Source organism: Theropithecus gelada, chromosome 9 (genome assembly GCF_003255815.1).
Source record: "Theropithecus gelada isolate Dixy chromosome 9, Tgel_1.0, whole genome shotgun sequence".
Classification (NCBI taxonomy): domain Eukaryota; kingdom Metazoa; phylum Chordata; class Mammalia; order Primates; family Cercopithecidae; genus Theropithecus; species Theropithecus gelada.
Window position 1 is genome coordinate 50,092,774 of NC_037677.1, and position 26,589 is coordinate 50,119,362.

Here is a 26,589-nt window from a genome sequence, read left to right on the forward strand (position 1 = left end):
CTCATTTCTTCAGGTTCTATTCATTTGTTTTCTTCTGGGCACTAGAAAAAAAAACTCTAAATTAAAAAAAAATTCAGGACAGAGTCTCACTATGTTGCCTGGGCTGGTCCCAAACTCCTGGCCTCAAGCTATCCTCCCATCTCAGTCTCCCAAGTACTGGGATTACACCTGGCAAAAATCACTTTTAAAAGAAATTTTTTAATCACGCCAAAAGTAGAGAGAATCTCATTCCTCCTCTTCTGTCAGCTTCAGCAAGTTTTAATATTTTCCAAGCTTTCTTTAATCTTGTCCTTGCCCTCAGCAGTTTTCTTAACTGGAGTGTTTTAAAACAAATACAAAGCTTCACACCAGTTTACCTGTAAATGTTCTAGTTTGAGGTCTAACAGATGAAGTTTTAAAAAAACATAACCAAAATGTTATTATCACTCTTAAGAACATATATTTTTAAATTATATGGACATATATATATTTAGATATGCACATGTGTACAACACACACATACATGTAATGTAGTGGAGAATTTATTTATGTGGAATTTCCTATGATAAATTTTTGAAGAAAAGTGGTTGGAGCAAGAAAAGAACTTGTACTTCTCGTAACCTCTGTGTACTTCCTTCCATAGCATCAAGGGGGGTTGATATGGTTTGGCTGTGTCCCTGCCCAAATCTCATCTTCAACTGTAGTTTCCATAATCTGTACATATCATGCCATTTCCCCCATGCCATTTTCATGATAGTGAGTAAGTTCTCACAAGATCTGATGGTTTTATAAGGGGCTTCCCCCTTCACTCAGTTCTCATTCTTCTCTCTCCTGCCGCCGTGTGAAGAAGGACATGTTTGCTTCCCCTTCCACCATGATTGTAACTTTCCTGAGTTTTCCCCAGTCATGCTGAACTGTGAGTCAATTAAACCTGTTTCCTTTATAAATTACCCAGTCTCAGGTATGTCTTTATTAGCAGCATGAGAATGAACTAATACAGTGGTCTATGGATCTTGAGGGTGCAGCCATCATGAAATGGCCTGGGCTACCATGAAGGTGAGAGTGGATGTTCTGACCTTCATGCCAAGCAAAAGAGGCTTGGTGGTGCACATGAGACAGAGGAGTCAGGAGCAGGGAAGGGCTGTGGAAGAGGAGAAAGCAGTGCAGGGGGAGAGCCAGGAGCATGTTGGTGGGCAGGGCAGTATTCAGCTGCTTCTGTAAACATGGAAATTTAGGGAGAGGGAAAATGGTCTAGGGAGGATTTCTGAGAATCTGATACTTGTTAAGATGCTTGCGCTTCCCCTTGAAAAACCCTAGAGTAAAGATTCATGTTACTCAGATTGAATAAGGCAATTTCATAGTGGGGATGCAAGAATAGACCCTGACTTGAATGTGGTTTCTTGGGCTTAAATTTTGGCTTTCTTACTGGCTTTGTTGTACCAGGGAAGTTACTCTCTTTTCATGTACCTTAGTCTTCTCACCTATAAAATAGAGTAATAATAGTACCTTAGTTTTCTCACCTGTAAAATGGGGATAATAACAGTCCTTACCTCATAGGGTTATTCTGATAAGTATACAAGGCTTTTTTTAAAAAAAACATGTAAAGTTCTCGGAACAATAGCTGGCACATAGTAAACCCTCAGTAAATGTCACAGTAATAAATGCTACCATCATTTCAGGCATCTACGTCAGTTTGTGCTTTCTTTGAATGTGACTCAGCACATAGACAGGGCCATTTGGAATATCAGATCTTAGTAGGACTACACACATGTGTATATTTATAAATATATATATGTAATAACATGATATCTAGGCTAATATCCTTCACATATTCTGTTTAATTCATGTTGAAAAGATGCTACAGTTTCAGATGTAGTTGTCATGCCCTTGAGAAGCTTATTTATTTAGAGCTTAGACCATACAAGTTCAAGGTAAATGCCTTTGATTGAGGAAACATTTGTAAGCAGAGCTACTTGCTTTTAAAATGAAGCCTCTCTAGTCCCAGGCAATTTAAGAGAGGAATGTTGTTCTTTTTCTTTTCTTCTTTCCTTCTATCTTGTTAGAGACGTACACCTAACACCTAGAAGAGAGCCTGGCACAGATGATATACTCCAAATGTGTCACCCTAGGAATGGCTGAGTAAATTATTGAGAAATGAATAAATAACCAAACCTCATTCAGGCCTTAAAAGAAGTGCGTGTGCACGATTTTATAACATCAAACCGATGTCCACAACATCAGCCTGTTGTTACTCTCCTTTACTGATCAAATGATGGTAGCTTAAGCCATGACCGCCTCATTCTGGAAACTAGGACCTTCAGAGAACCCCTCCCCAGGTTGTTTGTGAGTCTCCTAAGGGGTCCTCCATGTGGCACATGCCAGTCTCCTGCCTCATTCCTCATGTGGCATCTTCTCCATTCTCCCTCTCCATCCCTTGGTGGCCAAGGCCCTTGAAGACTGTCAGGATGTGCCACTGCCTGTCAACAGATGCCAACACCCCTGGCAGGTGGACTGGCCTTGGATTCCCTCAAAGCCTTTAGTTCCTAAAGATAGAATCACCAAAATCCTTAGAGAAGCAGAGCATGGTAGTTCCTTCCCATCTCTGAACACACTTCTCCAGCTGGATTCTGAGGGAGAGCTGCTTGAGGACAGAGTTCCACAGGTTCTTACAGACATCTCATTGTTCCTAACCCCCTGGAATCTCAGTGCAGGCTGCCGGCTGCACAAGCCACAGATGCTGTGGCAACTGCCCTGTTCTCCACTTCCCTCCAGACCCACTCTCCTCCCTTCTCCTAGCATGAAGTAAAAGCTTCTGGACCTATAGGTGGGTGGAAACATCCCAGGGGGTGAGGATGCATGGAGGGGGTCCTCTCTTTCAAGACATAGTGTTCTAGTATGTGGGCCACAGTCACAGCAAGTGTCTACTGAGCTTGTGTAAGTAGGTACAAAGCTGGTGCTAGGCACTTTACATGTATTAGCTCTTGTCATCCTCTCTGCAACCACACTTTGCACCTGTGTTATTGAGGAAAGTGAGGCCCAGAGAGACTTGACCTCTTGCCCAAAGTCACAATTAATGGCAGAACCAGAATTCAGACCTAGGGCTGTCAAACTGTAAAGCTCTTTGTTATATCATGTGATCGGAATATCTGAGCTCAGGCGCAGGAGGAAAATGACTCTACAGAGTCCTTGGAGTCACGTCTGTTTATTGTCCATGAGGCTACAGCTCCATTCTTAGGGCCAGGAATGGGCAAGCCTGCCCAGTGTGCCTTTCCTGCCTCCCCGCTCTTTCCCTGGAGGCCTATCATGGTGCCAGCCTGGAACTCTGCTTGTCCTACTGGGACTGAGCAGGCAGCCCCGTGGCCCACCATTCGTAACACAGGGACTTGACTGGCCTCACCCCACTGGCAGGGTCTCCTCCAGTGCTGACCACACTTGCCGGTGCCTTAGGTTTGGCTGCATCCTCCTCCTCTTTCCCAGTGTGGCTCATGCTGGCTACTGGGCATTTCCCCATCCATGGCTAGTTTGCAAGATTGGCTCTGCCTTGGTTCAAGTTCCTGGGGTTGTCCAAGAGAATGCTCTCGGTCCTGGATCCACTTGCAAGCCTGAGCTTCCAGTCCAGAGGTCTTTATGACCCCTGTCTGAGAGACGACAGTTCTTTCACAAGCTTTCACGCCCACCCTAGGCCTCCCAATTCCTGCCCTTGCTGGGCTGCACTGGTAGGGTGGGAGAGTGGGCAATTAATTCTAGCTCCAGGTTCCATTCCTCTCCATGCAGCCCTGCCTGGGCTTGTCCTGTTTGGGAGAAAAGTCCAGGAGACAAGGCCCACAAATGTCCTGTTCAAGATAAATGCATGGCAATTTGGACAAAACTTTTCAGCCTTCTTTAGAGTCAGATCTAGGGGTGAAAGAATGGATCCACCTGCTGAAGGAGCCAGGAAGCAAGTTGAGCTTGGCTGTGTGTCAGTAAGACTGGTCTCCACAGGTCAGCAAACACAAATGAAAGCAGGGAGCAGGGGATCAGCATGGCCTTTGGGTAACAGACTTTATTTTCCATTTATGAAAGAGGTTGATTGCATGCAAGCTTTAAGGATGCTGTATTCCCTGTGGAGGCCAAGCATGATCCAGCACAGCCCTCTCCTGAAACACGGGCTGGAAAGTACCTGTTTGCTCAGTCTGGGCTCCTGGATTGCTAGAGTCCACCTCTTGCTTAATACCGTTCAAGCCAGGGACTATAGAAACTCCAGCAAGGATTCTGCACACTGGCACATCTCAGTAACACCTCCAAACACAGACTCAGAAATCAGGAAAGCCACATGTGCATACAATCTCTTTAAATAATATCATCAATATATTCTAGAGGGGTTGTTAGTGAGTGGAGCCAAATGCAGACTGATCTACTTTTCTCTCTCTGTGCACACATCTAGATTTCCTGATAGCAGGTTCCTTAAAGCAGGGCACAACCTCTTTGTATTAATCCCAGAGGCCTGGTATGACTTCTCTCCTGGGGAAGGTTGTCACAAGCTGATGAGGTCTGCCCTGGCTAGACCAGATCCTTGCTACCAGCCTGTTGTGTGGCCTCAGGCAAAGCATTCCGTTCTTGGGAACTCATTTTCTTCATCTTGGCAAACTGGAGACTTGGAGCTCTGGTTCTCTCTGACAGTAGCTGGCCAGGACCACAGTGGAGATGGGGTGAGGGAAGAATGGAAGGAGAGGTGTGTGAGTCACGGCAATGCCATCATCCAGTGGTAGCCCCTAAGCCCAGCACAGTGCCTGCTGGGGTGCTTGGCAGAGTAGCTGTGAGGCTCCTAATACTTTCTGGAAGAGCTGCACCCAGAGAACTGGGTTGCAGAAAAATACTTTTTGCATTCATGCCGCTTTGGTTAAAGCCCTCATCACCACCATTTTCTTCAATCCTCACCCTAGACCTGCAAGTGATGCAGACAGGGCTTACTCTCTTCATTTACAGATGAGGAAGAAGATGATCAGTGACTTTAAACAGCTTTCCCAAGGCCACGTGATGTGAACAGAAGAGCTGGATAAAAATGGAAGTCTCCCCGCATCTCAGCCCTGATATTCATCGACTGCCCTGAATTGTCTCTTCAAGGATGGCCGGTGGGGCAGCTCCTCAGAGAGGGGCCCTGATGCTCTTCTAGATGCCTTTAGGGCTACCTCGATAGCTCCAGCTTTGACAATTTTGGGTTCATGGCAGTTCTGGCTGGAGACATCTGCCCTCACTCTTGGCAAGGCCCGTCTTCCACCTCTGTGTCCCTTGTCCCACGTGGGCATACCAGGGTCCACAGTCTCTGCCCAGACAGAATGTTCTATCTTTCCAAATGCATCCCAGCACAGTCCCGCAGTCAGTGTGTTTTCCGCACACATTTGCCCTCCCCTTACCTACATTTGCTTTCCTACAGCTCACGAGGTTCGCTGACCTCCAGCCTGAAGCAATGCTAAGCCTCTTTTTCCTGCTCTGCTGTCAGCTGCAGGCATCAGGATCCAGATTCCAGGGATCTCGTTGCTCCACATGGCCAGGGCCCTGCTGCTTGACTAAGGATGATGAGCTCCCAGTAGGACCTGAGGGACTGTGAGGTCTGGGGTTGGTGAGTAGAAGACATATAGGGCTGTCTTCTCATCAATTCCCAGCCCTGAAGAATGGGGGGCATTGTAGCAGTGCCAAGGATTTGAGTAATGGGGAAGTATTTGCCAATTGCATCCTATAGCCCAATGTCTTGCCCAAGGCCCTGACCAGAGCCCTGTCAGAGCGCAACTTCTTGTTGTGCCAGAAGGTGGAGGTAGAGATGAGGACAGTGGGGATTACACCATTGTAAAAAACAGGGGTGACCTTAAGGAGGAGAGGAAGGGCAGCATTGTCTGAGCAGCAGGGTGGTGTGGGTCAGGGGTGGAGGAAAGAGTGGGGACCATAGGGCATGCACTAGAAGTAAGCTTTGTTGTGCACACTCTTCTTCTCAAACTTTTGCTTGAGCTCAGAGATCAGAGTTGACTGGATGGGGCTTCCCATAGTTTTGGGTTTTGGTGGGGGTTGGGTCGGCTGGGGGGTGAGAGAGCCAGAGACAGTAGGCACGGTCCAGTGGGCTGCACCAGTGCTGGGTGCCACGCTGGGTGGTGGAGGGAGAGCTGGAGCTCTCGGGGGCAGGGAGCTTTCTGGGCTGTTGTTGTTGCAGTTCTCATTGGGAGGTTTCTCTTTGAGCATGAACTTGGTAGCGGCTTTGGCGCTCTTGGACTTGAGCCACTCGATGCGGATGGTGCGGGGCGCAGGGCTGGGCCGCTTGCGGACCACCCGCCGCACTGGCAGGACCTTGTTAGACTTCTTGTTGCGCCAGAAGGTGGCGGTAGAGATGAGGACAGTGATGGCCACGACGGTGGCCATGGTGCCGGCCAGCACACCCACGGCCTTCATGGGGTTGTCCTTGGTCTGTATCAGGAAGGCAGCCATGGGGCTCCGGGAAAGGGTCTGAAAGAGAGAGCCAGCCCCTGCACTCAGCAGTTCCCACCTGGTCCTTGAAGTAGAGTAGGCTTGTGCTTCCTTAAGCCTAATGGTTTTTAAACTTTCTGGAGTCAGGAGTCCCTCTGAGAATCTGATAGGCACTATGGGCTTTTGTCCAGGAAAATGCACCCAGAGAAAGCATGATGCATGCAGCTCTCCAGAAAAATGCACGCAGACACAGCATGGTGCAGACCACTCTCTAGTACAATAAGCTCAGACGGACTGCAATGCGAACAACCTCTTTTGGATTCAGAACTCCTGCTTTAGCTGGACTCTGTCCTTGAGATAGTAGGAGACCACCTGCCTTTGATTGTGGCAAAGGCTGGGGGGCCCATTTGCCCAGATGTATCAGAAACCTCTTAAGTGGCTACTTTTCTGCCAGACACTGAGCTGAGAGCTACGCATAATGATTTCACTCTGCTTTTCAACACCCATGTGAAGAAGCCATGGTTACCTCCGTTTCACAGGAAAGGTAACAGAGGCTTAGCAAAGCCCAAAGTCACACCATTAATAAGTATTAAACTAGAAGCTCAGCCCCCTTCCAAAGCCTGTGTTTGATGGCACAGGCTGCCTTTGATAACACTGAGTGTCTTTTGAAGGAAGCCTGGAGATGATCCTTCTCTGTCTGCCCACGTTGCAGAGAGGTCGGAGCTGGCCCTCAGACCCCTTTTTCCTGACCATGGCTTTGTACTCACCTCAGCATCTGTGATGTCAATCTTGAGTAAGGCTGTGGTGCTGAAGGACGGGGAGCCCCGGTCCTTGGCCTGCACCTCTAGGGACCATATACAGTCCCTTCCAGGTGTGATGTTGTGCAGGGCATCCAGGGAGCGGATGGAATTCTTGAGCCAGATCTCCCCCGTGTGGGCATTGATGTCAAACACATTGGCCGGCTCTGCATGGGTGATGGAATAATCCACCAGGTTGTTAGGTTCCTCTGCATCCTCATCTATGGCCTGTGCACAGGGAGAGACAGACAGAGCTGGGCTTTAGGGACCATCCTTGTGTACACTGGCTAAATCAGCATGTCGTATGGGGCTTGCTGGGTTGATGGGAAATGGTCCTGATCCTATTTTGAGAGGATTGGGTTGGGAAAGGAATAGAATGCGTGCCCTCCTATAAGCCAGGGTCTACGTAGGCCTTACACATGTGCTACCCAGTTCCATTCTCAGAACAAGACTAGGAAGCAAATATTGGTGAATCCAGATTACGGATGCAGAAATGAAAGCTTAGATGCAAAGTGGCTTGTCCATGGATACAGAGGTGTAAGAAAGGGAGTCAGGATTCAAAGTCAAGCCTGCTGGGTTTCAGAGTTCATCCTTTTTGCCACATTGGCAAGATGACAAAGTACAGTGAGAAAACCACTCTTTCGAAAGCAGGCAGACCAGCTATGTGAAGGCAAGCCAAACACTTAATCCACCTGGCCTGTTTTTTTCATTTATTGAGTAGCAATGTCTTCCTTCTCAGAGTTGAATTCCGTGTTGAGGTGGGGATGGGGATACATAAAATGTCTTAAAGTCCCTTGTCCATGGTGGGAAGCCAATAAATTTTATCTTCAATGAAATTCTTATGCCCCAGTATCTCTTGCAGCTGCTGGACCCAGGCTTTTAGGGGAGCTCAGCTGCCTCCGAAACTCACCTCAATTTTCACTGGGGTCCCTAGCACCATCGTCTTCTTCTGAACGCTCTTTCCAAACTGAGGGGGGTGGTCATTGACATCCAGCAGTGTGATAAACACCTCAGCTACGCTGTACTTGCCCTCCATGTCCTCTGCCTTCACATAGAAGTTGTACCTGGCAGTGGCCTCAGCATCCAGGCTAGCCCAGGGCTGGGTGTAGATAAGCCCAGTGGATGGGTGAATCAGGAAGCTGCCAGGCAGAGCACATAGGCATGGGTGTGCACGCATACACACATATGTGCATATACGCACATGCCTGCAACAATGAGCTGCCTCCCGAAGCAGCAGTGAGGTGTCATGCAGCTCCTCCAAAGTGTCCCACCTGCTCCCTCCTATCCTTGCAGTCTAAGTGAGGTAGATCCACCCGTGCACTCACCTATCTGTCACTATCCAGCTTAACAACTCCATTTATAGTCTTTCTTTCTTCCTATGGCCTGCTCCTTCCCCAGCCAGCCCTGCTTGCCTGGCTCCTGAGGCTCTGGGCCCTGACCTTCCTCACCGTCTGCCTCAGCTTTCCACTGCCTCTCTCCACTCCTCTTCACCCAGGCTCCTGTCCCTCCCAGGCCCCTCCTGCCTCTGCCACAGACCTCCTCCACCCTCAGCCTTCCAACCCCCTTGCCCAAGTCCCTGTCCTGGATTCTGGATCTACTTACAGGTCTGCCCCAGTCCCGTAGATGGAATATTTCACTTCACCCCAGGGTCCTGTGTCTGGATCCACAGCCTGGAAGAGAAAGAGCCCCAGGTGGTACTCGCCTCTTTGTCAGGGTATGTTGGCAGCTCCCATGCCCTGAGGGTTGCTTTCAACCACAAAGCAAGGGGATTTGAGGTTTGCCCAACTGGGGAAAAATTGATGGAGAGACCTGCCCGGGAGTCCTAGTTTTCCTTCAAGAAGCTTTAAGTATTGAAACAGCCAAGAGATTTAGATCTGGAAAACATTCATCCCTCCTTTATAAATGAGGAAGAGGGGATGGGTCCCATGCCCTGTAATTATTGTTTACATGTATATCCTCACTGCATTCTGTGAGGTGTTGTAATACCCATTGTATGGATGAAGAAACTGAGGCTAAGAGAGGGCAAGTAGCTTGTCCAAGGACAGCTAATGAGTGTGGGCTCTGCCACTCAAACTGGAATGACCTTCCAGATTTGTCTGGCTTCACAAGGCCTCCTATCCCACCCAGTCCCTGGGCCAGTTCCCAACCCACTGTGACAGCCACCACGCTGGAGCCCCCTGGGGCATTCTCAGGAATCCTGGCAACGTAGTAGAGGGAGTCGAACTTGGGGACATTGTCATTGGTGTCCAGGAGCTGGATCACAACATCCGCTGTGGAACTGAACTTCTCCGGGGTGTTCACTTCAACAGCCAGGAGCTGGGAAGGGAGGAAAATGAGGACTTGTCTGGGTGGGCACTCACCCTGTGGAGGGCCTTCCCACCTCATCTCCCCAGGACTGATCTGGCATCCATCTGCCATGTCTCCCAATCTTCCTCGCAGCTGCCGACTAGCTACTCATGCAAGGGTCACCTCTAAGGCCTGGCATCACCCCCTACTCCATCAATTGGCTTGTAATGCCAGCTTTCTTATCATTCCCATCTGTATTGGGGTCAGTTTATTTTGTTCCACTGAGTTGCATATCCTTTCCAGTTCCAGTTGTCTTAACTATTCTCATAAGTTTATTGCCCCATATAAAAACCGGTTTCATTTTGTCAAGCCTTGTTGCCACCTGTCCAAATGAAATTCCAGGGAAGAGTTAATTGGGGACATTAAATTCTTTTTAAAAATAAATAAATAAAAACAAACAAACAAAAAAAACGGGTCAGGCACGGTGGCTCACACCTGTAATCCTAACACTCTGGGAAGCTGAGGCAGGTGGATTGCCTGAGGTCGGGAGTTCGAGACCAGCCTGGCTAACATGGTGAAACCCCATCTCTACTAAAAATACAAAAAATTAGCCGGCATGATGGTGTGTGTCTGTAATCCCAGTGACTCAGGAGGCTGAGGCACGAGAATCACTTGAACCTGGGAGGCGGAGGTTGCAGTGAGCCAATATCGCGCCACTGCACTCCAACCTGGGAGAAAGAGTGAGACTCTTGTCTCAAAAACAAAACAAAGAAAACGAGTCCTGGCTCTGTTGCCTAGGCTGGAGTGCAGTTGTGCTATCTCAGCTCATGCAACCTCTGTCTCCCAGGCTCAAGCCATCCTCCCATCTGAGCCTTCTGAGTAGCTGAAACTACAGGCATGTGCCACAATGCCTGGCTAATTTTTGCAGTTTTTGTAAAGATGGGGTTTTGCCTTGTTGCCCAGGCTGATCTCGAACTCTTGGGCTCAAGTGATCTGCCCCCCTCAGCCTCCCAAAGTGCTGAGATTACAGGCGTGAGCCACCATGCCCAACCAAATTCTTTATTAACCTAAGGAGAATTTGAACTTTTTAAACAAGGTGTGCCTTTACATCTCTTTCTTTATGCCTCTTTGTAAAATTTAGCATTTTTCATCATTGCATGATGCATATTTCTTGTGGTAATTCCTATAAATTTTATGTGTTGGTTGTTATTGTAAAAGATAATTTTTATCCCATATTTTCTTATTATTTTTTGTATGTAGGAAAACTACTGGATTTTGTGCATTAACTTTGTAATCAGCCATGTGGCTGAGTTTCCAAGAGTTGTTTTTTTTTTTTTTTTTGGCTTTTCTCTCAGATTCTCTAAGCAAGCAATCATCACCTGCAAATAATGACTGTCTTGTCTCCTCCTTTCTAAAGTTTGAACTTCTTATTTCCTTTCCTTATCCAGGAACAATGTTATTTCAGGAATTGTGCTAAATAATGGTGGTGTTAGCAGGCATCCGTATTTTTTTCCTAATTTCATGGATTGCTTTTATAATAGTATTTCACTTTTAAGCATGATGCAGGCTATAGGAGAGTGTGCATATATGTGTATAATTATAAATAAGATAATTTTAATAGTGTCAATGAAGTATTTACTTTTCCTATTAACATATTCTATATGTTCATATATAATATACAATATAATCGGAAAGTAATGTTCATATATAATATGCATTTCATAATACATTTATGATTTTACGTAATTACAAATGATATCACAGAAGTATTTTTTTCCTTTTCAGCTAAGATTGTTATCAGAAGAGATGACAAATGTCAAGGCATAAGATAAAACATCTATCATGATAATAAAATAGTTCATTCAATCTATTAACATGGCAAATTATACTGGTAGTTATCCTTTGATCCCACACCACCACCTGCATTCCTGGGGCTGGTTGTGGTGTGGAAACCAGGAAGCTCAGTGAGGCTGAGGCTGTGAGCAATCTGCAGGAGGGGCAGAGGGTTGGAGAAGAAAAGAGTAGGGCCAGGAAGGGCAGAGAGTAACAAGAGACCCCCTCAGGAATGAACCAAGATGCTGGTATGAATTCCTGGGACCCTCCCATTCAGGGCAGTGAATTCAGGGCACCACCTACCTTGAAGGTTAATACTTTAGACTTTTCAAAGTCAATGGCAGCTGAGTTCTCCACAATGATCGTGACTTGGGCTTCATTCAGGACTGTCTGTGGAACCACTCGGAAGATGCCCCTGGGCCCCACCAGCTGCAAGTTGAATTTGGCATTGGCTCCCTAGAGAATTTGGAGAGTGGAAACAAGGAAGATGAATGATGATAGAAATTTATATTCATACTATATAGAAGTCTTCACGCGCCCTTAACCTTGGGAGATATTATTAAGAGAGTTTCTGCCTCTGACTTTTCCTTCTGAATGGACTGTGAGTGCCTTTAGGCTAAGCAGAGAGTCTTTGATTGGTTACTCTCCCTCCTCTCCCCCTTGGTTACAACTTCCTGTTTCATTCATTTTGTGGCCCACCTGGCCCCTGCTACATACGCAGGGCAGTTTGATGCAGACCCACTTAGCTTTGAGACCCTGGCTCCATACCGTTTGTGGGAAAGCAGACTCGGGGGCAGGACCACACACCTGGTCGGAGTCGTTGACGGTGATCTTGAGGCCCCGCAGGATCTCTCCCTGGGGCGGGTGCTCATTCATGGACAGCTCAAACCTGTTTTGGGGTCCACTCTCTCCATAGAATGTTGGCGGGTGGTTGTTGAGGTCCACAATCCTGATGGTGACTGGGACAGTGGCCTGGGCAGCTGGGCTCCCCACAGGGCTCATCTCGGTCACCTGGGATGGGTACAAGTGACTATGGCCTGTGTGGCAGGTGGACCCTTCAGATGGTCCAGCTCCTACCTCCCTTGTAGAATGTATAATCCCCTCTGTTTCAGTGTGTCCTGGCTTAGCAACTTAGATCTAACTGATAACATATGGCAAAGATGGCAAGCTATCACTTCATGATTAGATGATAAGAGATTGCAATTTCTGTCTTGTGAAGTCTCTCTCTTGCCGGTTTTGATGAAGCAGGCAGCTGTGGTTGACAGAGACTAATGGTGACCTCTAGCCAACAGCCAGCAAGGAGCTGAAGCTCTTAGTCCAACAGCCCACAGGGAACTGAGTCTTGCCAATAATTGGGTGGGCATGGAAATCAATCCTTCCCCAGTCAAGCCTGCAGATGAGACCCCAGTCCTGGCTGACAATCTGATTGCAACCATGTGAGGGTCCTGGAGACCAAGGACCCAGCCAAGCTGAGCCTGGAGTCCTGAACCACAGAAACTATGATATGAATGTGTATTGTTTTAAGCCGCTAAGTTTGGGGTAGTTACACAACTGATGACTAATACAGTGTACAAAGCTAGGGCCAAGAGCCCATAGGCACCTTGTGAACCACGTTGCAGATATCCTACAAACCTCTCCAAGACCTCCTTTCCCTTGTTCTGTAAGCATGCTCTGGTCTTATGTATCCTAAAATAACCATCCCTGTACTCCACTCCTTCACACTTTCACTGCTATCCCTCGTTTCTCACCCCACCCCTCATTCAGATACTTCACTCTGACTTCCACACTGCATCTGGCACTGCTACTCTTTCTCCTTCTCAAGTGCTCTGTTCTCTCAGCAATGTGACCCTGCTTTCTACATCCTCTCCTTAACCTCTCTGATCCCTCCTGAGTTTCCTTTACCTGCCCCTCTCCTCCTCCTCACTCTCAGCCTCTTCACACAGCTTCCGCAGCTGTGCTTGGTCGATTGTTCTCTCTCTTCTTCTTTCTCTGGGTGCTTTTATTCCCTCCCATGCCTTCCACAGCTACCTGTAGGTTGACATTCTCTCCCACAATTCCAAACCTGTGTGCCCAAGTTTCGATGTTTGAACTTGCATGTCCCTCAAGCATTCAAATGCATCCTTCCTCACTTACTTCACTTGTGTGCTGTCCTGTACTCCTGATGGCACGGGACCACCTGGGCTTCATCTATCCCTCTCCCATCCCTTTCCCTCAAGATCCTCCAGTTTCCTCTTTCTGTGCAATCTGCCTCGTGCATACTTTTCAATTTGTCCCTTTCTTCCATCCCACCTCCCCTCAGCCTCACAGGCTCTCTTCCTCTGTTACCTTGGCCAATGGCTCTACCTCTCATCCAGTTCCCTCTGAACCCAAGTTGAGACCAGAGTCCTCAAATTCTGGCTGGGACTGGTGCCAGAATTACCTGGGTGCTTATAATATGCAGATTTCTGGGTTTGCCCCAAACACACTGAATTCCTATGCCCAGGAGTGGATCCTGAAAATCTTGGTTGGCCCAACTCTCCAAATGTGGGAACCCCACTGGTCTGGTGAGTAGCCAAGTGAACTTTCCAAGTGACTGTAATCCTGCTGAAAACCTTCCAATGGCTCCTTATTGCTCTTGAGTAGGACAAGCTACATAATTTGCAGGCCCAGTGAAAAATAAAAATATAGGGTCCCTTGGTGAAATTATTAAGAATTCCAAGACAGCAAACAGCGAGCATTAAGCTTAGTGTGGGATCCTCCTAAGTATAGTCCCTGTGTGACTTCACAGGTCACATGCCCAGCTCTAGCGACAGATCCACACCTCCCATTCAGGACCTTTACTCCTCTGACCCCGGCCTGGGAGTCCACCTTTCCTTCTTCTCCAGGCTGCCCATCCTCTCTGCTCTGGCTTCACCTGACTCCTTGTTGTTCCCCCAATATATCAGTGCTCTCCCCTCCAGCCTGGGCTTGCTGCACTTTCCTGGCTTGGAATGCTTTCACTCCACCCTGACCCACCCAATGCCAATCTCTGGCAGCATGCACCTGCAGGATCCCACCCACGCTCAGGCATTGCTGCTTCAGTTGCACCTTCTCCTGCCTTTCTGTGACTCCCTGTTTGTGAGTTCATGTCTGGCGCAGGTGCTTTTTAGAACAACATCTAGCCCCCTCCCCAGACTATGGGCGCCAGGAAAGAGGGCCTGGGTCTCATCACCTTTATAGCCTTCCAGGGTCAAAGGTGGGCAGGGAAGACAAAGCTAGAGGGAGGGTACCTGTACATGCAGCTCATACACCTCTCTCTGCAGCTGGGCCGGGCTCTGAGTGATGGAGATGGCTCCAGATGTCTCATTAATTTCAAAGGCTCCATCGCTCCCTGTCACAGAGAGATGCACCCTGAAGTTCTGCACAGGACCACAGGGAGGCGCAGGGGAGTCATGCCGCAGGCTCCTCCTGCATTGCCTAGGGAAGTCTTCATAGAATGAAATCCTGTCATCTGTGTCTTGTCAACATGGAAACAGTTTCAGAGGGGCTTAGTAACTTGTCTAAAGCTACACAGTTAGTGCAGATCTGGGACTTGAACTCAATTCTGTCCAGCTCCCAGGTTCCATACTGCATCCCTTCTCTTATGCATAATAATATGTGTGCCTGTGTGCATGTGTGCATGTGTGTGTTTGTGTGTGTGTGTGTGCGTGTGAAGAAAAGAGAAAGGAATCAGGAGGACATACAGTGAGACAGGGTCATGGAAGGGGAGTGGGGAAAGAAGGGATAGGAGGGAGGGAATAAAGAGAGGAGAGGGAGGGTGTGGAGTGGGACGGGCAGGAGATGGGGTAGGTGCTAAGGGACTGGGTAAAGGTTTGCAGTGGTGATGGGAGGGAAGGCAGCTGAGGTCCTGTGAGGCTGGGGAAAGGAAGCTGGCAGGTTTGCCCACATGTGAGCTGCTGGAAGGTGAGTATGCACAGGCATGTCCTAGAGAAAGGCTGGGGCATATAGACATGCCCACGTCTGGGACCAGGCACCAGGTGCAATGCCCTGGCCTAGCCCAGGGACAGCTCATCTGGCTCAGTTGCTGCCCAGCTGTGGGAAGAGCACAGACTGTGGAGCTAGCAGGCTCAGGTTCAAATACAATGATGGAAAGTTGGGATGCCTACTTAGCTTCTCTGAACTTCATTTTTCTTGTCCATATATAGGGCTAGCACTAGGGAGATGCCACATCACCACTGCATTTGATTCATTTAATTCATCTATATGCTGTGGGATAACATTTAAAAAGAATGAGGAAAATACATAGCCACTTAAAAAGTGTGAGAAATATTGCCATGCATTCCCATCAAGGAGCAAATATCCAGGGGGAGAGGAGCATGGGTGAGCACCTCCGTGTTGCTCTCAGCGCCCCTGGCCCATGCTCTCTTGGCTGTTGGATATCATGACAGGCAGGGGCCGAAGCACACAACACAGACACTTGCTTGTCTTGGGCACAGCCTTTCCTCTCCATATATCTTGTACTCCTGGTCCTATAGGCGAGGGAGCTGGGATCTAGAGAGGTTGGGGAACCTTGTTCAGGTCACCTACAGAGTCAAAGTTGCAGCCCCCAAAGCTGCTCAGACTCACCATTCGCAAGGCTGTAGAGAATTCGATTGGGTTTGCCCCGGTCTCCATCCATGGCGACTACCTTCAGTACCTCCGAGCCCTCGGGGAAATAGGAGCAGCCGCTGCCTGGTGGGCAACATGGGGACCCTCCCCTCCCCAAACAATGTCCCCGTGATGAAAAGGAGGTGCTACCCCCACCCAGGAAAGAGTCAGGCCTCTGTGTGGCCGTGGAGCATGGCCCTCCTCTCCTCTGCAGGGGCTCTAAGCGCCCACTGGCCTCCAGGGCTGGAGGGATAACCTGAGCCCCTGCTTCTTCCTTGCCAGTAAGGGTCAGTACCTGGGCTGCCCAGGGATTCTCAGGCCTCCTGCACCAACTTCTGGCCCACACACCACACTCAGCCCTTGCCTCTACTGCTCTCTACTCTCTAGCCTTACTCTCACTGCCCTCTCCATCTTTTGCTTTCATCCCACCCCTGACGTGCATGAGGGGAGAGGGGAAACACAGATGGGAGAGAGGCCAGATCGCAAATGCAAGGTCCTAGAATTAAGATTTTATCTTGTGGGCCTTTGGTACTGCTGGAAGGATTTAGGGTAGGGCTGCCCCAACTGTATAAGGCCTGCTTGACTTCTGCCTGCTGTCCCCTCTTAAGCCCCCTACACAGGCCCTTCTCTCTGGTCAACTCCAGGCTACTTCTTAACCCAGCCCAGGTGCTGCCTCCTCCCTTGGAGCCTGCCCTGAGCCCTGTCCCTCAGCACCTCCTTCTCCCTTAAGCTCCTCAGTGGGATGGCCTGGACCCACCCTGGCCCACCCTACAGCCCCCACCCAGGGCAGTCCAGCATCTTTCCCCCTCACTCTGAGCTTGTCTCCACCACTGGGTCCTCAAAAAGTGTTTCCTTTTGCTTTATAAAGTCAATACTAGGCCTGGCGCAGTGGCTTATGCGTGTAATCCCAGCACTTTCGGAGGCCAAGGCGGGTGGATCACCGGAGGTCAGGAGTTCCAGACGAACCTGGCCAACATGGCGAAACCCCATCTCTACTAAAAATACAAAAAATTAGCTGGGCATGGCAGTGTGCACCTGTAGTCCCAACTACTCAGGAAGCTGAGGCAAGAGAATTGCTTGAACCCAGGAGGTAGAGGTTGCAGTGAGCCCAGATCGTGCCACTGCACTCCAGCCTAGTGACAGAGTGAGTCTCCGTTTCCAAAAGAAAAGTAAAGTATAATCAGACAAATGCAAATTGAGAATACAATTCAATTGCACACAGATCTTAAGCTGTGGCTTAGTGAGGCCAGGCTCCAGCCTGATCTCTGCCCACGGGGAGCTCATGGTCTAGTTGGGAGCAAAAGGTCCAGTTCATGGCCTGAGGCTGGGTGAGTCCAGAGCTGGCCTCTGTGTGAGGAGGGTGACCGAGGCCAGCCCAGCCATCTCCAGCAGGGGGTCCCTAAAATCACAAGGGTCAGGGCAGGAGGCATCTGGAGGGGACGCTGGCGGAGGGGCACAGCCACCCACCGGAAGGGTGTCCTCGTACACATAGCCATAGTAGGGTGTGCCCACGAAGACAGGGGCCGTGTCCTGAACGTCCTCCACATTGACCGTGACCGTGGTGGTGGCTGAGAACACCACATCAGCCCCATGAAGCCTCCCACCGCCATCCTGTGGAAGAATCGGGGGCCACAGACGGAGAGTGAAGGCAAGTTGGGATGTGGAATTGGACGGAAACTATGAGAACCTGGCTCCTACCCCCTTATGGCTGCGAGGCCAGCTGTCCTCTCCAAGTTTCTGTTTGCTTCTGTGTCACCCAGAGATACTTCTTCTCTCACGGGAGTGTTGGGAATGTAAAAGTGCCACCATTCCTTTGCAAATGGGGTTAGTTCTCTCTCCAGAGAAATCATATCAGGTGAGTGGCAGGAGAGGGGGCATTCACAGCTAAATTCCCCCTTCCAGCCAGGAACCAAGCCTCAAGCACCTCCTGAGGATCTACTCTGTGCTTGGCCTGTGCTGAGTGTCAGGGACCCACAACAGCAAGACTTGGACCCTGCACTGAGCATCATAACAGAGATGTGCACCCAGCCCAGCCCAGCCCGTGCAGCTATGGGCAGGCGAGGCTGACTTGGGCCTGCGGGTACAGGCTGCAGTGGGATGGCCTGTAAGCCAGGCTGTGACCAGCAAGGGCCTGCTTGCAAAAGAAAGTGCTGGGCCTAGAGGGACAGGTGGGGTTTTGCACTCTTTGCAGGAGAAGAAACTTTGGTGGGCATCTGCTGGTTTCCAATGTTTCCCACACCACCACTTCAGAAATATGAGGAACTTAGTTGAGCTTCACGGCTGGGCAGATGAGGAAACTGAGGCTCAGAAGGGGTGACTGGGCACACAGAGAGGAGGAGGTGGGTGAGCAAGCCTGGTCAGCAAGATGGAGGTGCCTGGAGGCCATGTTGTTGAGGATGCGAGGAGGACACCATTCTCTTGGACATCCCACCTGGTCTTACTTAGGGGATCCTGGCCTGTTAGTTTTGAGGAGGCATATGCCGTCCCGCAGCCCACAGATCCCAGCCTCCCTGGAGAATATGTCCAGGCAGGAAAGATTCCAAGCAGCTGCTCCCTATTTTCCCACGCCCAGCATGTCTCCTGCTTTCCAAACTGCCCCCACTCCCCTGCAGAGCCTAACTCCGTTCCAACCCAAGGGCTGAGGAGAGACTGGATGCTCCCCTGTCCTACTGTGTTACCTTGGCGACCACGGTGACATAGTGCGTCCGGGACCTCTCGTAGTCCAGAGTGGCCCCAGCCTGGAGGCGCAGCACACCGCTGTGATGGTCCACAGCAAATGGGGAGTGCAGGTTCTATAAGAATTAGGGGCCAGCTGGACCTCAGCAAGAGCGCAGGCCAGCCCCAGGAATGCCCGCTCTGCTTTCTGAAGGGAGTCCTCACAGCCCCTTGTGACAGGGCCTCAGGGCTGAGGTTCCTGCTTCAGAGTGCTCAGCTTTTCTGGTCCCAGGTTCTCCTTCATAGGACTTGGGGCTTTCCCTCCCACACCCTCAGTCAAAAACACAACGTTCCCTTTTGGGCCTTTGCTTTTCTTCCTGCTCAGCTGGAAAACAAATTTTCTTTGGCTAAGCTTTGGGCTAAGCTCTGGCCTGGAGGGTCCAGCAGGTGGCAACGTCTGCAGAGTGATCTAACCTGGAGGGAGCCAGGGATTAAAAGTCACCGTGAAGGAGAGAAACGTTGGGGCCTTCAAACCCTACACCAAGCAAGTGACTGTGGGGCAGTCCCAGGCAGCCTGGCATCGGGGGAGAGGGTGTGCAGCCTGAAGGAGGCTGGCAGGGAGCACCAGCCTCTGGTGGGGTCCCTGGGGGCCCTTCTGGCTGGGTAGTGTCGGGCGCTTGTGCCAGGTGCTGTTAGTGGGGGCTTTACACGTATGTAGTCTTCACAACAATGCAACAAGGATGTGTGTTTATCTCTCCCATGTGAAACATGAGGAAACTGAGCTGGGAGAGTTAGATAATGCGCGGAAGGTCACGTGAGTGGTGAGGGGTGGGGTCTCTCCAGCACCCATGCAGTCCAGGGGACTTCTGGGCCTGTGTTGTTAGGGGCATCAGAGCTCTGCCTCTTTTGAGTGTTGTCTCTTCTGCTCTTTTTTTCTATTGACCATTCTGGGCCTACACGGGGTTCTCCACCCATGTGGCAGTCCCTGGGGAAAGGGCTGGGGATGTGGAGGGCTGAGGGTCCTGGGGATGTGGGAAGAAGGAGGGGACAGACTGACTTAGAGAAAGCCACGATGGGCCTATCAGGGGAAGAAGGCTTCTGTCCCTCTCACATCCCCTACAGCCCATCCCACCCCTTTGTGTGCTCCTCGGGAATCGTAGAGGCACCGACCTAAGCGCCTGGGTGATGGAGGTAGGGGCCACCCAGGAGTCCCCTCTGGCACAGCCCCAGGTTAGGTCCTGTGTGTCCCGCCTTACCTGCAGGAAGTAGGTGACACTCCCTCCAGAGCCTGTGTCCCTGTCCACCGCATGGACCTTAAAGATGCTGCTCCCAGCAGGTATGTCCTGGGGGGTCACAGCCACAGGGGAGGGTCAGAGACAGTGACAGCATTCTCAGGGGGACAGAGGCATAGAGGCATGCAGCAGTGGGGTCAGGGGAGTGAAGCACCAAAAAAGAGGCAAACAATTGAGGATAAAGTGTGTGAGCCACGTGTGTTTATTGCAGCACTATTCACAATAGCAAAGACTTGGAACCAACCCAAATGCCCATTAATGATAGACTGGATAAAGAAAATGTGGCACATATACATCATGGAATACTATGCAGCCATAAAAAAGGATGAGTTCACGTCCTTTGTAGGGGCATGGATGAAGCTGGAAACCATCATTCTCAGCAAACTATTGCAAGGACAGAAAAGCAAACACCGCATGTTCTCACGCATACGTGGGAAGTAAACAATGAGAACACTTGGACACAGGAAGGGAAACATCACACACCAGGGCCTGTTGTGGGGTGGGGGGAGAGGGGAGGGATAGCATTAGGAGATATACCTAATGTAAACGATGAGTTAATGGGTGCAGCACACCAGCATGGCACATGTACACATAGGTAACAAACCTGCACGTTGTGCACATGTACCCTAGAACTTAAAGTATAATAATAAAAAAAAATTTTTTTTAAGTGTGTGAGCACCCAATGGGGGCTAGGGCTCAGAGGAGGTGCAGGAAAGAGGGAAGGGAAATTTGAGCAAAAAGACTTGGTGAGGGGCTGGGAGATGCGCTCAAGGAGAGAGGGAGAAGAAAACACCAAGACCCCAAACAGATAAATTGCTGTTTCATTGCTGTCTACCTATGAAACAGCAATTCAAAAAGGAGGAGATGGTTCATAACCACAGACATATTTGGGATCACCAGGGACCATATACCTGCATTTTAGAGCAAGAATGAGATATCTTTCTCCTATTGAATTAGCAAACTTTTTTCTTTTTTTTCTTTTTTTTTTTTTTTTTTGAGACGGAGCTTTGCTCTTGTTACCCAGGTTGGAGTGCAGTGGTGTGATCTCGGCTCACTGCAACCTCTCCCTCCTGGGTTCAAGCAATTCTCCTGCCTCAGCCTTCTGAGTAGCTGGGATTAGAGGTGCCCGCCACCATGCCAGGCTAATTTTGTATTTTTAGTAGAGACAGGGTTTTACCATGTTGGTCAGGCTCATCTCAAACTTCTGACCTCAGGGTATCTGTCCATCTCGGCCTCCCAAAGTGCTGGGATTACAGGTGTGAGCCACCGCGCCCGGCCTGAATTAGCAAACATTTTAAACTTTGAGAATTCAGTGTTGTCAAGGGGCAGGGGAGAAAAACCCTCCCATCGCAGGGAAGGACCAAACAGGTGCCTTCTGGAAAAGCAGTCTGGCAACACCCTGTGGGCATGTGTGCTTTTGATGCAGTAATTTCAAATTCTGAACTGTATCTTAAGGAAAGAATCCTAATTAATGAAAAACAGAATTGATGCTCAGAAGTTGATGTGTCCATGGCCGCAAAATTTAGAGCACCTTAAATATCCAAACATCAGGGAATGATTCTGTAAATGATAGACCGTTCACTTGATGGATGCTATTAAAACAATAGCTGCTGAAACTTTACAATTAATGAGGAAAATGCTTATGTTGTCACTTAAGTGCAAATAGGTTATAGAAAGCATATGTTTAGTATAATCACAACTATGCCAAACAAACAGAAAAACAAAACAAAACAAAACAAAACAAAGCTCTATAATGACAAAAAGACTAGAAGGAAATACACCAAAATTTAACAATGTCTCAAGTTGGAGAAAGTGAGGGTGACTTTGAAAACTCTCATTTCTCTTACTTTTCTACATATTTCACAAGTCTACACTGAACATGTATTATGACTATAATGAAAAAAGTAAATGAACATGCCTTTGGAATAAAAGCGAATGTGGGAGGGAACAGGTGGTGACAGAGAGGTTCTCCACAGGGCAGTGAGCCATGGCCAGGCCACAGAGCAGCCCCAGGGGTAGGCTATGGGCCTGGGTGGGACCATTGGCCCCTCTAGCAGCTACTCACTCACCTCAGGAACCAGGGCAACATAAGGCTCCTGGATGAACCTGGGCGCCTCGTCATTGGCATCGGTCACCAGGATCACGACTTTTTCGGCCACCTGAGAAGGGGCAGAGGGGTCAAGAGCCAGCGCAACGAGACCTTCTGAGGGCTGAATGGATAGCGACCTCTAACACTCCAAGGTACACGTCCCTGCCCATCCTTCCTTTCTCTCTCTCCCTCCCTTCCTTCTTTTATTCATTAATGCAATAAACATTAAGCAGCCTCTTAGTGCCAAACATTGTGTTTCATCCTGGAGGCAGGAGACAGTCTAATGGTGTATTATTTTGCAGTAGTCATGGTGGCTGGGATATCAGGGCAAAGATCAGCATATTAAAAAGATACGTTATGATCTCCTCAAGGTGATAGCAGCAGTATGCCAGGCACAGAGGGCGGGGCCCCTGCACTGCACCAGCGCACACACATGGCCTGCGGAAATGTGTCCAATGGGGTTGAGAGTTCCTGGGCTGTGGTGGCAGAGAGCAGGTGGGCTTCTCAGAGGAGTGAGAATTAATCCATGAAGACAGGTTTGCCAGAAGGAAAGAGGTACAAAGGTGTGCCGGGAAGAAGGGGTTGCATGTGCAAAGGCAAAGAGGAGTGAAATGCATGGTGAGCTGAGAGAATGGAAGTAGATTTATGGCTAGATTATGGCCTGGGTGGGGTGGATGTGAGGGAAAAGGCAGCGAGGCAGATGGTGCCCAACAGGGAGTCCCAGAACGCCAGACCGAAGCTTGGTTTTCATCCTGCCAGTGGCAGAGGCCAGCTGTTAGTGCTTTCTGAGCCTCAGAGTGGGCAGATCTGACTCTGTTCTGTAGTGACAACTTCAGGCAATTGGGGTTGGGGAGCCTGGAGGCCAGTGAGCCCCTGGGGTTTGTTGAGTTATCCAGGGAGCACTGATGATCGCTGAGAGAAAGTGGTTGCTGTGGGGTGTTCAGCTCAGGTGACTGAGCAGGAGGCCAAGACCTGGGTCAGGGAGGCAGATGGGGAGGGCAAGTTTGAGGAGATGCTGTGGAATATGGGTTAGACCCATTAGAAACTCAGCTCGGAGAGCCTGATCTCTCCATTCCTTCTTTTCCTTCCTTCCTCTCTGGCCTTGCTGCAGCCCTCTCCTGCGGGCACTTTGGGCAGGTCTTGCGGGGCCCTGGCTTAAATTTGCAGAAAAGCCCCCATGAAGGCTTGGGGAGGAATCATGCTAGCCTCACCCTTCTCAGGCCCGAATACTGCAGGCTGCCAGGGACTGCCTCGGGCATGCACTCACCAGATTCAGGCCGTCAGAAATGCTGATGATGGCTTCAATCTCATCTTCCCTCTGTGAAGCACAGGGACTGAGTGAGTGTCCAGGGGTCTGACACACCACAGGACCCCCGTGGCTGGGCGGAGCTCTGCCTGCCCCACGCACCCATCAGAGGAGGCCTGGGCGTGCCAGTGGATCCCTGGAGCAGGGTGAGTGGTGGCAACAGCATGCCTGGCAGGGTAGAAAGCTGCCTCCCCCCATGCTTGAGGCCTTATTTTGGGACTTTTGTGTCCGGGGTTCTTATAAACTCAGAGACCCAGAGGGTCTGTTGGGCTCCAACAGAAAATACTCTCCTGCCACAGTGAGGCGAGACGCCGACCTTAGTGTGCTCAAGGTCCCATAAAGACTTTTCCTCTTTCTTTTCCCTTTTCTCCCCTTCTCTCTCCACACCTCTCCACATTCCAGGTCTCTGCAGAGGCTCACATCCATGGTGGCTCAGTGCTCCCCAGGATATGGTGAGGCCTCAGTGGGGTGGGGTATCGGAGGTTGCCGGATCCCGTGGGTGCCAGGGAGTGGGGTACTGGCAGCACAGTCAGGCTCCACTGCTGTGTCCCCACAGCAGTCCCTGAGACCTCCCTTTCCTTTCTCTACCCTGGCCTGCAGCTAATGGAGGCTGTCACCAGAACTGGCAGCATCCCCACAGCTGAGGTCCAGTTAGCCACACACCAGGCTGCTGTACGGTCTGAAAAAGGCCATGCCCTGTCACCTGCAAGTTCACGAATGTGTAGAGCGAAGGAGCCCTGCCGAACTCAGACTCACTCCCAACCACCCTTTTCAGCCTTGACCTGCTCTGAGTTCCTGTGCAGCATAGCACCTCTCCCAGGACAGGCTTGAAAAATCACTTTGTGAGGTTTCTTTCAGAAACCTCAAAGTGCAAACAGATTTATTTTTAACGGAACATGCTTAAAAGATTAGCAGGGCTGGCAGGTGCTCATTAAAGGAGCCCACTCTTCGCTCTGTGTGAACAAGGAGTGTGAAAGTAAAGCCCACTCTGCTGATGGGAAGAGGCCCAGAGATCTCACAGACTGGATGTGCCTGGGGTGTGCCCCCTCATCCCCTACTCTACGGAGAGGTTCTAACCAAAGTGCTCTAGGGGAACTTCAGCCCACTGAGGTCTATCTACAGGCAGCGGCCCTGCAGCACTCCCCATACCTCCCCATACCTCTCTGTCCAGCTCTTCAACCAGGGTGATGTTTCCAAAAGTGGGGTCAACAGAAAAGACACTTCTAGCGCTGGGGTCAAAGCTGATGTGGTAGGAGATGGGGTCTCCCTCTGGGTCTGTCCCGTTCAGGGTGTATACATGAGAGCCTGGAAGGAAACACAGTGGAGAGACATAGAATCTGAGACCCAACTTTTTCCTAAAAGTGGCAGCTGCTCAGGACCAACGATTCAGCTGTTTATAAAGTGACAATTCAACTCAGTGCCAAAGGTACTGCCCTGAACTGGGTGCTCATCGCTGGCCTCACCCCTGCTGGCTGCTTGCCTCTTTGTATGTTTATTCTTCACAGCGGTTGGATGTGATGATCAGCCACTTTCCAGATTGTAATCTATAACACGGGTTACAGAGCAGGTGCAGGTCTGCTGTGCCTAACTGTAGTGCCTGTGTTCTGCCCTGCCTGGTAATAACTCGGCTCTCAGGATCCAAGGTTGAGGGACTCCTGGGTATAGGGAAGGGGAATGAAGGCCTTTAAGAGACCATTAGGCAGCCATTAAGGCAGGAGGGGTGACCCACAGTGCAGCCCTGTCCCCCATGCCTGGACCTGGTTCTGCAGGGATTTCTGAGCCAGATGTCTGCTTTGCTCTGCTCTCCATTTTCCCGGGGTTCCCAATGCCCACAAAGTGAGGGAGAGGGAGTGTGAAATCTCCCCTTTCTCCTCCCCTCTCTCTGCAGATCTCAGCAAGTTGGATGTTCTTCGGCCGTTTTAAAGCCTAGAGACCTGGGGCTCAGGGAGGTAAATACATTTGTTCAAGTTCACACAGCCATAAGGGGCAGCACCTCATTACCTACTTCCTACAGCGGCCTGCCTCGCAGGGCGACCCTGTCTGTGGGCGGGAGCCCTGGTCTCCAGGACTGGCCAGGCTTAAGTCGCCATGGTAGCAATGACCTTCTTTCCCGCGATTGCCTAGGGGAATTCGGAGAAAAACCAGGAGCCCCCGGCCTTGCGCAGCAACTTGGCGCTGGGCACATATACAGGCTTGGGTGAATCACGGGCTTGGTCCCTGCGTCCAGGGGAATGCGAGTCACCCCTCAGAGAGACCTATCGGGAGCCGGCGCCAGGGCTACTCACCTACAGGGGTGTCCTCTGGGAGGCTGAACAGAGCCATGTTTCCGTTGGTGCTGCCGACCCCGTTGTCGAAGAAGTGCGGGGCGAAATTGGCCTGAGCTGGGAAAACAACACAGAACAGACGGACACCCAGACAACGGACACCCAGACACCAGGAGGGAGCTTCACACCAGCTCGGTCCCGCGTCAGGTCCCGCTACTGGGCAGGAGGGCGCTCCGCCTCCCCAACCCAAGTGCACCGAGGGACCCCCCTGGGGCGCCGCCCAGAGGATGCCCCTGACCCCTACTCCACCTCCGGTGGGCTCGGGCTTGTCAGGGACACTAGCATGTGGGCTCTTAGAGCCCAGGGAGCAATCCAACCCCTCCTTCATCAATGGGCAGATTGCATCCGCGCTCAGAGAGGGGCAGTGCCCTAGCCAAGGTCACGCCGCGAGTCGGGGCACTATCCCCTGCCCCACGCAGTATTGGAGCTGCCATCAAGCCTACAGCTCTGCTTCCCAGCAAGCGGAGAGCAGCGAGGGTCCGGACGCCAAACCCTGGGGCTCTAGGATGCCGGCTCTGGAGAAGCGCCCCGGAGCTCCCCACTACTCCACTACCCCACTCCCCACTACCGAATGGGCCAGGAAGATGGAAGGATTTCTCCGCTCCCGTCCACCAGCCCGAGTCCCACTCTGGAAGTGGTCCAGGACCATGTCCCTGTGGCCACCTGGGTGACGCCGGCGCCCACCTCCCTCTCCATCCACGCGGCCAGCGGGGCCCAGCGGCCACTCACCCAGGCAGAGGCGCAGCAGCCCCAGGGCCAGGGCGGCCCACCGGCCACGCCTCATGTCTCCGCCGGCGCGGAGTGTCTCCTGCCGCCGCCGAGGCCCGGCGCAGGGGCACGGAGCATGCCCTGGGCCCGCGGGGAGGGCAGAAAACACAATGGGGGTAGCGGCGACTGCAGCCGCGGCGGGAGGGGGCGTGGGGTGGGAGCGGCGGGTGGTGTGAGGGCGCTAAGAGGATGACACGGCTCGGATCTGCTCCTGCCGGCCACC

The 26,589-nt window shown here is 50.8% G+C and overlaps 1 protein-coding gene across 1 annotated transcript; it reads right to left on the reverse strand.

Annotated features, from left to right (window-relative positions):
• Positions 1-1,852: 1,852 nt before the first annotated feature.
• On the reverse strand, positions 1,853-26,589 carry CDHR1 (cadherin related family member 1). Its single transcript, XM_025396615.1, has 17 exons — positions 26,328-26,589; positions 25,560-25,655; positions 24,434-24,579; positions 23,236-23,286; positions 21,949-22,038; positions 19,844-19,930; positions 18,611-18,724; positions 17,400-17,543; positions 15,912-15,990; positions 14,576-14,676; positions 12,135-12,338; positions 11,631-11,783; positions 9,360-9,524; positions 8,811-8,878; positions 8,119-8,347; positions 7,179-7,436; positions 1,853-6,450 (listed from the first exon to the last, which is right to left on the reverse strand). Exons 1-17 carry the CDS (start codon positions 26,380-26,382, stop codon positions 5,911-5,913), a joined length of 2,580 nt encoding a protein of 859 aa, XP_025252400.1. The 5' UTR covers positions 26,383-26,589; the 3' UTR covers positions 1,853-5,910.